The sequence below is a fragment of the Mytilus californianus genome, unplaced genomic scaffold (assembly GCF_021869535.1).
Source record: "Mytilus californianus isolate M0D057914Y unplaced genomic scaffold, xbMytCali1.0.p SCAF_22, whole genome shotgun sequence".
Taxonomy (NCBI): domain Eukaryota; kingdom Metazoa; phylum Mollusca; class Bivalvia; order Mytilida; family Mytilidae; genus Mytilus; species Mytilus californianus.
In genome coordinates, this window is record NW_026262671.1 from 7,689,017 (window position 1) to 7,704,010 (window position 14,994).

The window sequence follows — 14,994 nt, forward strand, 5'->3', positions numbered from 1 at the left end:
GGCAATTATTTTATCCTGTGTTTGAGGTGAAATATCACTTCGCTCAATATTTAACTTACAATGCAAATTAGTCGAACGAAATAGAAATAGATAGATCGTTTTTCAGTTACATGTTTAATGTGTTATATCTGAAGTTAGAATCACATTATAATGGTAATACTGTTATTCAGATAGGGAACAAAGTAGTATTACATTTTTCCCGGCTTAAGGTTTTGTGTACCCAAGGCAGGTGAAGGAAGTCAATGTAGGAGCTCTGTGATTGGATGGAAGAGTACAATATATTTTTTTGTTGATCTATGAATAACTGCAGTATGTATATTTACAACATGAAATTGAAACCAATTCAAATATTTTCTTTAGAGTTATTCGAAAAGACTTCCAAAATTTCATAAATTTAATGTAAAATGACGGTGGGAATGGATAACATAAACAAGCTCCATAGGAAGATGGTCATGATACTATTTGACTTCAATTTCTAAAACAGAATAATAAAGTACTAATACCACACGTAACTGTTTTGTCCAGGTTTTTATTATAAAAAGTGGTAAATTTAGAAAACGTTAGTATTGTCGCCTATGGCAGAATAAGTACTACCGTTTTTCCTTGATACCGAGTATCACGAGATGTAAAGTACAAAGTTCATCGTCGCAAATTTAGGAGTCCTGATGTAAAGTACAAAGTTCATCGTCGCCAATTTAGGAGTCCTGATGATGCATGCCTGTTATAAAATGGACAGTCAACCTGAAGTGACCTTAATAAAACCGGAGGAAGCTTTTGCAGCTATTTCAAGGAAAAACTAAAATAAAAAAAAAAAACCGAAGTCCGAGGAAAATTCAAAACGGAAAGTCCGTAATGGAATGGCAAAATTAAAAGTTCAATCACATCAAATGAATGGATAACAACTGTCATATTCCTTACTTGGTACAAGCATTTTCTTATGTAGAAAAATAGAAAGGTACCTAGGAACCATTTTATTTTAGAATTTAAGAATTAGTGTAAAGTAAGCTATCTTACGACACCGGAATGACTTTTTGTAACCCGGCGATTGATTATCTCTATTATTTCTAGAAAAACTAAATAAGCACAGCTCCTCCTACATTGCTTTGTAAATTTCATTGAGAGTTTTCATTTTTATAGTGACTAATTGATATACTACAAAGGACCTTTCTTTGTTATTCGAATTTAAGTGTAGTTATATTGTGAACCATTTTATAATTTCAAGGTTACACATTTAAACATTTAAAACCAATTTCACTACACAAGTCAATTGTCCCTGGATTAGTTTGCTCAACGTCTCCTAGATTATTTGATTGGAAATTTATGTACTAATGGAAGATACATATTATTTGGATTGATATTTTAATATTTGAAAAAAATGAAATTTGGCTTTAAACTAGCTTATTTTGTTAGTTGTTTCTGTGCTCAGTATCGATCTTGCTGGACATTTCATATTCAACTTAAGGTTAAAATTTGTTCTAATGTTGAATGGTTAACCTCTGCTTAAGTGAAAAAGAAAAGTTAGCCTCCAATATCAGATTGAATACTGCCATATTATTTATATGCCTGTCCAAAGCTAGCAGCATGTAGTTCAACGACAATCGCAGACTGCCGACTGTCATATATGTTCTTTCTTTTTGTTCAAATAAGGCCATTCGTTTTGTTCTCTTAAACAAAATTAAGGATGTATTTAGTTCAAATATAAAAAAAATCTAGAATTTAGAATTGATACTATATTAAAGTCAGAAGAACATTAGCTAAGGAACAAATTAAGCTAAATTATTGATAGGTTATAGAACTCCTTTTTGAGATATTTGACTTTTAAAAAAAGGCCGGGAAAGGATGACTCGGACTTTTAACTTATATTTAGCATTGTCATTATTGTCGTCTCGAATCGTAGACAAAAACTCTAGAATTTGGTTAAAGTTTGGTAATGGCCTTATATAAGCTATTGAAGTCCTTTATAAAAAGAAAATCGGGTGATATGGGGCAACATATGTTACCATGTGTCGTAGAAAAAAACCCCAAGAAGTTCTAACATCTGTCAAGTTAGAAAGTCAATTCACAACTCTGCAAATAAATTCTTAAGTTATCTTTGACTATCTTTTGAAAGCTAGTCTATAACTATTTAATTGTACTCGATTTTGATATTATTCTTAATTGATATTAAAACTAAAAAAATAAATATCCAACTCATTTGAAATTCAAGAGCTTGCAGCTGCAACTCAGACTTTATAAACCGTCACCAATGCCTTAGCCGAAAGTTGAGGAATCAGGATTATGCCAAAGAAAGTCTCGTCCTTTTTCTAACAAAGTTCATCTTTGTTGATACATATTCCGTATCAACTTGAAAAATAAAACACGATGGTCTTGAAGTATATATTCTAGATACGGACGTTGTTTATCATCTTAATTACGTGTTATAGGGTTCTTTTATTTGTCTTTTTTATATTTTTAACCTTAACTGTTTAGTCAGTTTTTGTTTATATCCTTTTCACGTGGATCGGTATTTATACATCATGCCGTTGTGTTATTGTGGTCATATTTTTTGTATTCTTTTATTTTTACGTATGTGCTTTGTCTATGAAGTGTAAACTAAACTCTGCTAAGATCTCACTATAAAAATCATTGTTTACATGCTGCTTAAACCATGTTTTATTACATCCAGTCAATGTAGGCGTTCTGTAAAAAAAGGTTCACATAAAACTAGACAAAGAAAAGGAAAATTCCGCACTCCATTCTAATGTTCTAGTCGACAATGGTTTACTTTTATAAATTTTGACTTGGATGGAGAGTTGTCTCATTGGCACTCATACCACATCTTCTTACATCTATGTTAAAATATATTAATTTTCAATCTGTTAGTGTCTTTCATATGCATGTAGAATTTGATACCGAATGTTAGGCAACCAATAGACAATCACTAACTTATTTATAAAATTTCGAGTTGTTATTACCTTCAGTGTTCTGATGGGACGATTTTTCACATCAAACGGAAATACTTCCAAATAAGACGAGCGTGACCACGTTTCTTTGTCTAAAAGATCAAACATTAGCATTTGTTTATCACAATACAGAATTACTTCAGAAGTAGATTAAAATTAGACTAAAATTCCATCAGGTTTTCTTTATCTACAAGTCTAATAGGTTATCGTTTGTTTAACAAGTATAGATTTACCAACTACAGATGTTTCTGATTTTAAATAATTAACTGGCTGAAATTTAAAAAATAGCCTATACATTGTGTAATACATTTCGAAATTGATTTGGAAAGATGAAGTGCCATTGGAATTTGAACACACTACTTATGTTAGTTGTTTGCTGTTTATTACTGCAAGGATATACACATGGATATGTTACAGCAGTAGATTCAGATACCGTAAAAACAGGAAGTGAAGATCCGTTATCTATACCGTTGATAAGCGACAAAGGAGCACCACTGGTTGCCATGCTAGATACGAATACCATTAACAGGAAAATTAAAAGTTACATTAAAACACTTTTGAAGAATATGATTCAAAATACATTACAGGGACACGTACTAGAATTTTTTAAGACATCATTGAAAGAAAAATCGATCATAGATTTAATCAGAAATATAACCTTGCAGGAACTCAATGGCGTTTTGAAAGATCAAATTCAAGGTAAATTGTTTCATCCTCTAAGTTGCGAAATAATTTTAATCATTAATATTCAATTTTCATTGGGATTCAAGTTTAAAAAAGAAGTCTGATGATCCGGTACGCCTCCTTACGTGGCTGACATAATTGAAAATATAAACTGTGAGTAAAATGCATGTATAGAATATAATTTGAAAACCGCCTTACGTAGAAAAAAATATTTGTCAATTTTGCGTATTATCGTTAAAACGGAAATACACAAAGAGACACTTAAGAGAACAATTACACCGTGAAGAACGCCACATGGGGTTGTCGACTATTTTTGAAACGGGGGTGGCAATTTTGAAGTAGAGAAAAACGATCAAGGTAAGTTTACGAATCAACATTTCTTTTTTGGGAATTGTTAGTACTCAGTAATGTATTGCACGGAAGGAACCGAACCATAATATATTTGCAGCAAGCAGAAGCAGACGTTTTCAGTGCTCTGTTTTCTCAAACACCTCTCCCTGTATTTACGTGTATTTACGTGTTGCAGATTTTGAGGCTTCATATGCAAGTTTCAGGATAAAAAAAACTACTTTTTACGATTTTTTCCCGTATGATTTGAATAGAAATGAATTCGAATCAAGGAATTTAACCAAATGCCAGCTTCTTAGAAGAAATTTATTGGTTTTAATACCAATGTTTATCAAAATATAATATGTCGCTAGGGTTGTCCGATTTTGCGGGTCAAGGGGTTGAGGTATTATTAAAAAAAAAGATTTGCATATAATTCGGACAATATAAACTTTATTAACAGACAAATAGACAATAATAATTAATTAGAGTACCACAAACTTGAATACAAATAATTCGGAAAAGTTTAAATAAAAGTAAATTATGTACATTGCAAACATTGAAGGTTTTGATGGCATATCAGAGAGATTAAAAACATAGTTTTGCAAAGATCAGTGTAAACGTAATTTTTTAATTATATGATACATGTTTCGTGATATAACAACGATAAACGAATCGTTACTAATTCACAGTTTTGAGCATTTCTCCAATTCATATGTGATTGCTATGTTGTCAAATGGCATGACATGTATGCTTAGCCAAATAAAATGGTATGAAAACAGGTCTGAACTAAATATGCACAATCTTTTGAGGTCGATAAACACAAAATACTGATTTTATATATAAGGTTATTTCAACTCTAAAGTGGAAAAACATTGTATATCAATTTCGTGTAAACTCTTTAATTCATAGTATAAATTACGAGACGTTTTAACAGAGATAACTCTTGGAATATACAGGGAATATTACGGGGCTTAAATTTTCGCGAATTTTTTATGTGTCGCGTTCAAAGTTATCATTTAATTCTGCCTAAAAATCTCGTTATACAGTATTACTTTCATTTTTCTGTTTAGTTTCTTCATTCTAAAAAAAGGAGTTATATGAATACCTTTATCAACTTTTGGTCTTTGAACCTGTTGAGCACAGAAGAAGTCGTATACAGTCAAACCTGTATTAAGTAGTCACTCTTGGGAAGTATCAAAAGATACCATTCAACAGATGTTACCTTTCAAACGAGGTTCCCAATTATTCCGAATCCGACATCGCACGAATTATCTTTCTCGCGGAAATGAAATAAAACAATTGCGGAAAATGGCGCAGTAAATTAAAGACAAACATTCAAAATATGTTAAATTTAATATTCGTGCAGAAATAAGTCAATGATACGGCTTTTAATGGAGAGGGAAAGATGTGATATTCAAGGAATTCACTTATACACCACCCATTGAACAATCTTAGTTGCAAACGGGTTCCGAGTTTTCATTATGACTTCGGCACTGAACGCATATATTTTATTCTATGATTAATCAAAAATATTAAAATGACAGTTGTTGAAGGATGAAATGACGATTGTTTGTGCAAATATTAGTTCACCGCTGACCGCGTTAGACATATGGCCGCTTAAAGGAATTAAGTTTCAAAGAAAAACGTTTGTGATGGTCTGAAAGCTACCGTTTGAGGCATATGACCGTTACGGCAGGTTTAACTGTAATTACCAATGAGACAACTATCCATAAGAGACCAAATAGTGTAAGTTAGCGTCTCAACTACACTTCAATAACAACTAACAAAAAGAATGCATTTAGCTGTGCAGACTGACTGTGACGGAGTTTAATATATATTTTTATATAACAATACCTATTTGAAGTACAAGTACATTCCAAAAAAAGGAACATATATATAGAATAAATAAACATCTAAACAATGGCAACCATGAAGCACGAACGGCCCCGTATTCTATAAATGAGTCTATACATATCCGTCTTTAACGTAACCTCGCCGCCTAGGAAAAACCACAAAAACTTTACTAAAGAAAATTGATATGGAAACCTGTGTTACGGGGCAAGTGCACGGCACGCCTATTGACATTGATGCCCAACCTCATCAAAAAATAATATATAAAATAAAATATTATAATATCGAGGTTTAGTGTTAAACGTCTGCGGCTTGAATGATTTTCAAACACAAAGAAAATTAAAACCCGCTTTCACCTCATTAACATAAGAATACTTGTTTACACAATCCAAATGATTGGTCCACAAAACCACGTGTACCGCCAAAACATACCATTATTAAAAACGTTCCTTTTAGACAACATTTTCCCGCTATTCTACGAAACGCGGAAAAATATATTACTGTAGGTGACCATACGGCCTTCAACAATGAGCAAACCAAATACCGCATAGGAAGCTTTAAAAGCCACAAAACAATCGTTGACAAACCTAAAAACAAAAACTACTGAGTTAGAGGTTGCTGTTTTGGGAAAGGCACACGTAAAAAGGCGAGGTTAAAAATGTTTGCGGGCACTAAACTCTCCCCTAACCTGGAACAGTGGTGTAACAGCACAACATAAGAACCTGTTTGACACTTTTGTACCTGTATAACACTTTGAACCCGTTTGTTTTTATGTAATGCGTGTAGAGTCAAACTTGTCTTGTTTTCATTGTTTGTGTTGCACCATCTTAAAATTTAATGTAAAACATGTGTGTTAATAGATACTTAAACCGATGTGTCAATAGCTCCCCGAAAAAACCACACAAGTGACTTCAAGACATCTGAAAGATTTATTTTCCAATACCACAGTCATACTGCACCTAACAAAAATAGCATTAACTGTTGGTTGTTTTGATAATTGAGAATCTTCATTTAAGCTGGAGCACGAATGTGGTGTTAATTAATTCGTTTGATGTGTTCTATGTTTGCAAGAGTGACATCCCTTTGTACTATGTTTCAATTCCAAAAAGTATATTCAAGCAATGCGTTTATTATCTCTCCCTTGAACAGGTTCATAATTTCATCTTTACGTACAGATATTTGATTAAATTTCAAATCATTAAACTTTTAAATTTAATAGATCATAGTATTTATTGTTGGTTTATTTAAAGACATTTATGTATATCTATAATTTTATTTATTTGTTTTTGAAACGTTTAATATTATAATATAGCAATATAAAGAACCTTTCATAATTTTATAAGTATAATTTAGTTACATGTGAAGTTATTTAGTTTGATTAGGTTATCTACTGCGAGAGTACAGATAGTGAATCTGCCTCAAACTAATCACGGAATTGCTTACTTTCAAAGCCGTATTATGGTAATACACTATATAAATAGTAACCTGTCTACTTTTTTCTTGAGGTAAATTGTTTAGGTGAATAACACATGTTTCATTCTGTTGTTAGAATACACTGTTTTAAGTTGTTTTCCGCATCACCTAACCTCGAACAGCATTGATCCTGCTACTTGTAAAAGCATTTCTTGTTTTAATTTAGTATAATTAATCATGTCAGAATTCAAATCAAGCAGATATATGGTCTCAATTTATCTGCATAATTTGATTCCCTAAAGAAAAAAAACATGTATGCTGTGAACCTCTTTTTTAAAAAGGCTATAAATAAAAAAAAAATAAAATAACAAACATACCGAACTCCGAGGAAAATTCAAAACGGAAAGTCCCTAATCAAATAGCAAAGTCAAAAGCTGAAACACATCAAACGAATGGATAACAACTGTCATATTCCTGACTTGGTATCGGCATTTTCTGATGTAGAAAATGGTGAATTCAACCTGCAAACCGAATTATATTATCTCCCTATAATGATAAAACGTTGGGAAAATTAATCAGAGTTTCCTAACATTAATCACACAGAGGAGTTAGCAAACATTTTTTTTCCACAATTTTATTTTAGAGCTTAATAAACGTTAAACAAAATTCCACTAAAAATGAATGTTACTTTATTCAATCATAAGGACTTAGTTAGCAAAATCTACTTATTCTATTTGATAATATGAATTTTTATGAGAATAGATAAACATGCTAATTCATTTGAACTTTGATGGAAACTTGTCTCATTGGCAAGCATACAACATCTCCTTATTTTTATATAGGAACACCAAAAGACTGCACCGAGATTAAGAAATCAAAAGCAACCTCCGGTGTCTACCAAATATTTCCTGAGAAAACAGGAGGAGTAAAAGTTTATTGTGATATGGATACAGACAGTGGAGGATGGACTGTAAGTTTTTATGTATGTTCACGCAATTTCATTAAAAAAAGTTAAAAATTAATGGTTTGTAACTTAAAATCCTTTTGTATGTACTCTCGAGAAATTCTTAAACATAAAATATCCTTTTAGATAAATAAACAAACAAGTGGAAACACGACAAATTAGGACCAGAAGCAGGCATAGTTAATTCTCTTCGGATAACAAAAAAACTAAGCTACAATGGCTTCAGTATATAATAAATCATAGAATTCTGGCAATAAATAGGTTTTTTAAACAAAATAGGGTTAATTCAAAACCCATATTGTACTCTTTGTGTGACTGAATTGGAATCAATTGAACATATACTTTGGGACGGTTATTATGTACAACAATTCATTGAGCAAACTGAAATCTGGTTTCTCCAGAATGCTATTAGTATACCTTTTACACAAGATATTTTTTTGTTTGAAAATTTATCACGAGTGTACAAAGGTGACCCTCAAAATAATATTTTTCTCTGGATTAAACAATATACATATATAATTCAAGATCTTTTAAAGGAGAATTAAGTTTAACAGCATTGATTGAAAAAATAAAGCATCATTATTATTTGGAGAAGAAGAAAGCAATTAAAAATAAAGGTTTTGACAAGTTTAACCAAGCTTGACACATTTACCAGGAGGCTTTACATAATAATATGATGGATTATCAACTACAAAATTAACAGACATAAAACTAAAGTTTTGTTTTGTTTTGTTTTTTTGGTTTAGTTTACTATTTTTGTTTAAAGTCTTTTCTTAATCATCTTTTAATATTATTATTATTATTTTTTTTATTTAATTCTCTATACTTTTTTTGTCCTTTCTAATAAGTTACCTTTATAAAATCCCAACAAAGTGTTATTTTCAAGTTCAAATACTATACATTTTATGAAGAGTTGTATTATATTACATTCATATATATGAACTTCTATTTGATAACTGTAATGTTGTATACTATAAATGCTGCATAAAAAAAAAAAAACAAAAACAAAACAAAATTCTATTCGGATGCATACAATTTATAAAATATAATTTTCAAGCTTTAACACTTGTCAATACCGCTGCTGGTTGACTATTGGTCCCCAAGGGTATCATCAGCTTAGTAGTCATTGCCTCGGTACTGACTTGATTTGCATTATTCATATAAATATATATATATATATAAACACTTAAGTAATGTACTCTTGTTTGTCAGTTTATTTTCGACTTATGATTTTGAATGTCCCTTTAGTATATTTTGTCTGTCTTTTATTAAGAAACTAATGTTCCAACTCCTTCAAGCTAATTTTTTGTCCAATATAAAGTCAAATTATGCCCATCAGGCTATCTATACTAGTAAGCTTTCTTGATACTTAAAATCTTGTTAAATTGTGCTTGTTGTAAACAACAAATACACAACTAACAACAGAACGTGGTAGGTGGCCAAAGAAAGAGATAATTGTTATTACATGTTAATAATAGAATGCATTGCTTTTACCGTGGAACGGTAATTGATAATTGTTATTACATGTTAATAATAGAATGCATTGCTTTTACCGTGGAACGGTAAAACGGGTATGAATAACTTTTGTTTGTGTTTTATTACACGTATTTTATGAATATGATTGATACAGTATGATGAAGCGTAATTTAAATAAAAATGATACTATACATAGCAAAGGAAAATATTTTCGCCATGCCTTTAGATAATGCATGACTTTCAATGCACTTTATAAATTGGAAAAACATATGAAAGATATGCCAGTAAGGATTTGATAAAAAAAAAAACAAAAATATGGGGTATACATCCATGACACAACATCAGTACATGCACAGCAAAAACACAAAAAGCAAAGGAACAGCGCTGTTATTGCTTTTTTTAGTATACTAGTAAACATTCGAAAATTGGGTTCAATTAAGTGTAAACCTATTCGAACCATAAACAAATTAGCCAGAAGAGACAAAACATATACTATGATGATTGTTTGTCAAAAGGTGAAAAGAAAAATTAATTGAACTAGATCTTTCAATAATGCATATTCTACGCTATTGTTTGCACATATATTACATGTTCACAAATAACAATAATCATATGAATGATCTTTGCCTATTACGCAGTTTTTTTATGCTTTTGATTACAATGATATAAATATGAGACACTCTTTATTATAAATAAAAGATGTTCAATCGTTATTAAGCGTTAAACAATTCCTTTAGAACCTGGTCACCCATTAATAGTACACTGATCTAAAAACCTCCAGAAGAGGCAAAACACTATAAGATCTTTCAAATGAAATTCAAGAAATTCTTAACATTCTTGATTTTCTTACAATATTACATTTTGTAAATTGTGGTATTTGGCAAAATATCGAATAAGTGTCACTACGTATTTGAACCAATAGCTTTTGACAGAGAACGAAAGAAATGCATTTGAGTTATAGTTTGACATTCAGATATACTGCATGAAACTTTTAAAAATAATGTAACATTAGAGCAGCGAGAATAAAGAAACTGTGTACATAAAGTTAATGTATAAATGAATGTGTTTGTTCTCCTGGCTTACCTTCTTTGTTATATCAGTGTTGTATTGGGTAATTGTGTCTCGTTCCCCACTGTATGGGTATTTCATTGACTGTCCATGCAATCGTTTTTCTCCAGGTTTATGTAATTTAATTTTCAAAGTTAGAAATTAATGGTTTGTAAACAGAAAATCCTTCTGCGTGTAAAAGAATCTTAGTGGTAATTAAAAGCAGGAAAACAAACAACAGTTATGATTAATTCTTTTCTGATGCATATTATATAAAAAAATGTATTTATAATGTGATTATTGGTCAACAAGGGTGTCATAAGCTCAGTGGTCAGTACCTCGGTACAGATATGATGTTTAACATACACATATATAAATATTTATAAACATAGGTTGCAACTCCAAGTGGACTTACTTTGGATAGATTTGGCTATTAGTTTTTAAGGTCACTCTTGTTCATATAGCTCTTCATGTGTTTTTGTACTTAAAGTGTTCCTAACGACGGTCAATCCAGAAAAGCGCTTCGGACGTATCAAATTTAAAAAGTAATATTTACGTTTTTTATTAATTTACTGTAAGAAATCATTGTAGCTGTGATACAGCACTATTTTAAATCAAATATATAGTTTTAAATAAATATTCTAGTTTCTTATTATGTCATTATATCATTGAAGATTATCCAGAAAAGATATGACAACTCTGTTAACTTCCAGAGAACGTGGACAGAATGCGAAAATGGGTTCGGTAACGTCAATGGAGAATATTGGCTTGGTAAGTATACTTAAAACAAATAACCAAACGAGCATTATAACATTTGATTAAAGCATATGACAAGCTACGTCTACCGATTAGCATGTACTATTCAATAATTTCTTATTTCAATAATCGGATAGATTTATTGTGTTACTTGGTAGAAAAATGTTTTCTTTCATAAGCTAAGCAAATGAACGTCTATAACTGTAATTGTTGTAAAGAACAACTATACACACTGACATTTTCATATATTTATTATTTGTTTGATTTTCTTTCAATTATATCAATATTAATAAAAACCAAACTATAAACTTTCATCCTTTTTGTTCATTATTAACGTCAGACATATACTCAATATATGTTTTTCGTTTTAAGATGAAAATATCTTGAATATTTGTTATACGTCTATATCAAGGCAACACCCATATTCATCGTTTGACGTCCAGTGGTACATATGAGCTGAGAATAGACCTAACTGACAAAAAGAACAAGTATTATGCTAAATATAAGACATTTGTTGTTGGGGATGCATCATCTCAGTACAAGCTGACGATTGGAGGTTATAGTGGAACTGCAGGTAAGATTCTTGTTGTTGAACATGCAACATTTCAGTTCAAGCTGACGATTGGAGGTAATAGCGGAAATGCAGATAAAGCAATTTATGATAGCGATTTAACATCACAGTTCTACCTGACGATTGAATGCTATAGCGGAAATGTAGGTATAATATATGCTGTTTGAGATGAAACATCACAGTGGAAACTGACGATAGGAAGTAATAGAGGACATACAGGTAGACAATTGTTGTTGAAGACGAATCTTCAATGTAAAAGTTTAAGATTCGGGAAAAGAGCTTACATACAGGCATCATCACATTACAGGTTCATGGTTGTTGCAGAAATGCAGGTAAGACATTTGTTACTGAAGTGCAACATCACAATGCAAGCTGAATTTTGGAGGCCGGTCTATATCTTAGTATATGGTATGTTTTTTTTCATTTCTTTCATTGTTGTAACAATACTAAGATTTGTGGCTGTTTAAAGCCTTATGTTTTGATAGTTGTATTTTTATCATAAGGCAAAGCAGAAAGTTGTTTAAGCTGATAAAGTTTCCGGACCCCCCCCCTTCCCCCCCCCCCCCCCCCCCCAAAAAAAAACAGGTGACATTTCGAACGCTTGATTAATGGCTATATCTTTCTTGTTTTTTGGGGGGAGCACCAGTCGAATTATGGCTACAATTACGAAACAGTGCTAGTTCCATTTATGAAATGTATGATATAGAACGAATAATATGCGACATGTCAAAAGTCTCCTTTATGAAAACAATAAATACCTATCTTAATACATGGTTTCGTTTTCGAATAGGTATTGAGAACACTATACTGTATTATATAATATTTTATGCATCCGTTTCCTCCATTTTAGATTATTTTTCGTACTACATTGTAGAAACATTTATACAATATTCATACATGATATGATAAAGATAAACAAGCTTAACAGAACATCAACATCATGTCCTTTACATTATTCTCATTTAACAGTTCTGTTCAAGTTGTTTTAGCTGATAAAGTTTCCTGACCCCCACAAAAACAGGTGAATTTCGAACGCTTGAATAATGGCTATATCTTTCTTGTTTTTTTTAGGGGGAGCACCAGTCGAATTATTGCTACAATTACGAAACAGTGCTAGAATTTTCATTTATGAAATGTATGATATAGAACGAATAATATGCGACATGTCAAAAGTCTCCTTTATGAAAACAATAAATACCTATCTTAATACATGGTTTCGTTTTCGAATGGGTATTGAGAACACTATACTGCATTATATAATATTTTATGCATCCGTTTCCTCCATTTTAGATTATTTTTCATACTACATTGTAGAAACATTTATACAATATTCATACAGGATATGATAAAGATAAACAAGCTTAACAGAACATCAACATTATGTCCTTTACATTATTCTCATTTAACAGTTCTGTTTTCTTTAATGTAAATTTCACTCATATATGTAGCTTCTGGGCCAATTGGTATCGTTAAAGTTCATATATGTTTTAATAGTGGATTCTTGAAATGCAAACTTTTCAATTTAAGGAGATTCGTTGAGCTACCACAACGGAATGAAATTCTCTACTGTTGACAGGGATAATGATTTGAGCAGTAGAGACTGTGCCAAGGGTGAAGGACCATGGTGGTTTCATAGCTGTTCGTCAAGTGCCCTAAATCTACCAAGAGACAAATTGTACTGGCATTATATAAGCGGGCATTACGTTGAGACGTCGGTGATGATGATACGGAAGGTCTAGAAAAATAAAAATCATTTACATGTACATGGTATGACTTATTTTGCTCTGATCTAAAGAAAGATACATGTTTTGCTATGCACACGTTTAATCATCTGATAATTCTGATTATAATGGAGGGGAATGTCGACAAACTGATTGAAAGATTGTTGTTTTTTAAGAAGAAAAAATATATGACGCAAACTATTGAACCAAGATCTCCCTGCATGAATAAAAGTTAACCCTAGATTGAATAAAACAAACAATGCAATACCACAATGATATGTCTATGTATATGGAATCGTGTTTTCAAATCAGAAAAGATTTATTGTCGGATTGTGAGATTTTCTTTGCCCTTCACATTCTTCTGTTGATTTCAATTCGTGTTGTCAAATGATTAAATACACACATTAATAAATAGAATAAGTACTTATGCCGAATGATTTCCGTCAGATAAATAGTTTTATCCAATCAAGCATGGTCTTAATGTTGTTAGTTTCAGGTCAATCTATTCTCATTTTCAAAACATTAGGTTTGTGGTTGCTGATATGATGGTTTCTAGTAATATCGGTACTGATTTTTGCCATGTTCTTTAACTGGTAAAAATAGAAAAATTGACATAAATACGAGTTGGGTGACGTGGAAGAAAAACATTTGGCAATAGTTCTTGTTTCCAACTTTTGTCCAAATAATATGTATACAAATTACAAAACCTTATAATTCAAAAATATCTTATTTGACCTCTAACCTTTATTAAATCAAATTGTTTCCAAAAACAATACTTACCGAAAAAGGATTTAAAGTATTACGATTGACACGTTGGTCTAAGCTAGACTTATACCTCGAATTTGACATAAGCGGTCATCTCAGTACCAGAATCTTTGACAAACAAGACGATTTTAATTTTGAAATTATCAATTTCCCTTACCTTATTAGCAATATACCAACTTCACCTGCATACTGGATATACTTTTCCCACTCATTCGGTACTCAACAGCTTGCACCTGCTACTCAGACTTTGTAAAACGTCACCAGTGTCTGAGCAGAAAGTTGACGAAGAAAGGTTATGTCAAAGAACGTCTCGTCTTTTTTTATAAAAAAGTTCATCGAAAGATAACAAGACCTTGTTTATGAATGTTCCGTATCAACTTCACAAATAATACACGATTGTCAAGAAGTATAGATTACGTTGTTTATCATCTTAATTATGTGTTTTATAAATAGTGTTCTTTTATTTGACTTTGT

The 14,994-nt window shown here is 31.3% G+C and overlaps 1 protein-coding gene across 1 annotated transcript in view; it reads left to right on the top strand.

Annotated features, from left to right (window-relative positions):
• The window catches only part of LOC127732215 (fibrinogen-like protein A), a 127,901-nt gene that overhangs the window by 38,643 nt on the left and 74,264 nt on the right, over window positions 1-14,994 (top strand). Inside the window, exons 7-8 of the mRNA XM_052241302.1 lie at window positions 11,382-11,478; window positions 11,876-12,037. Coding sequence (XP_052097262.1) covers window positions 11,382-11,478; window positions 11,876-12,037 — 259 coding nt within the window. The remainder of the gene's footprint in view (window positions 1-11,381; window positions 11,479-11,875; window positions 12,038-14,994) is intronic.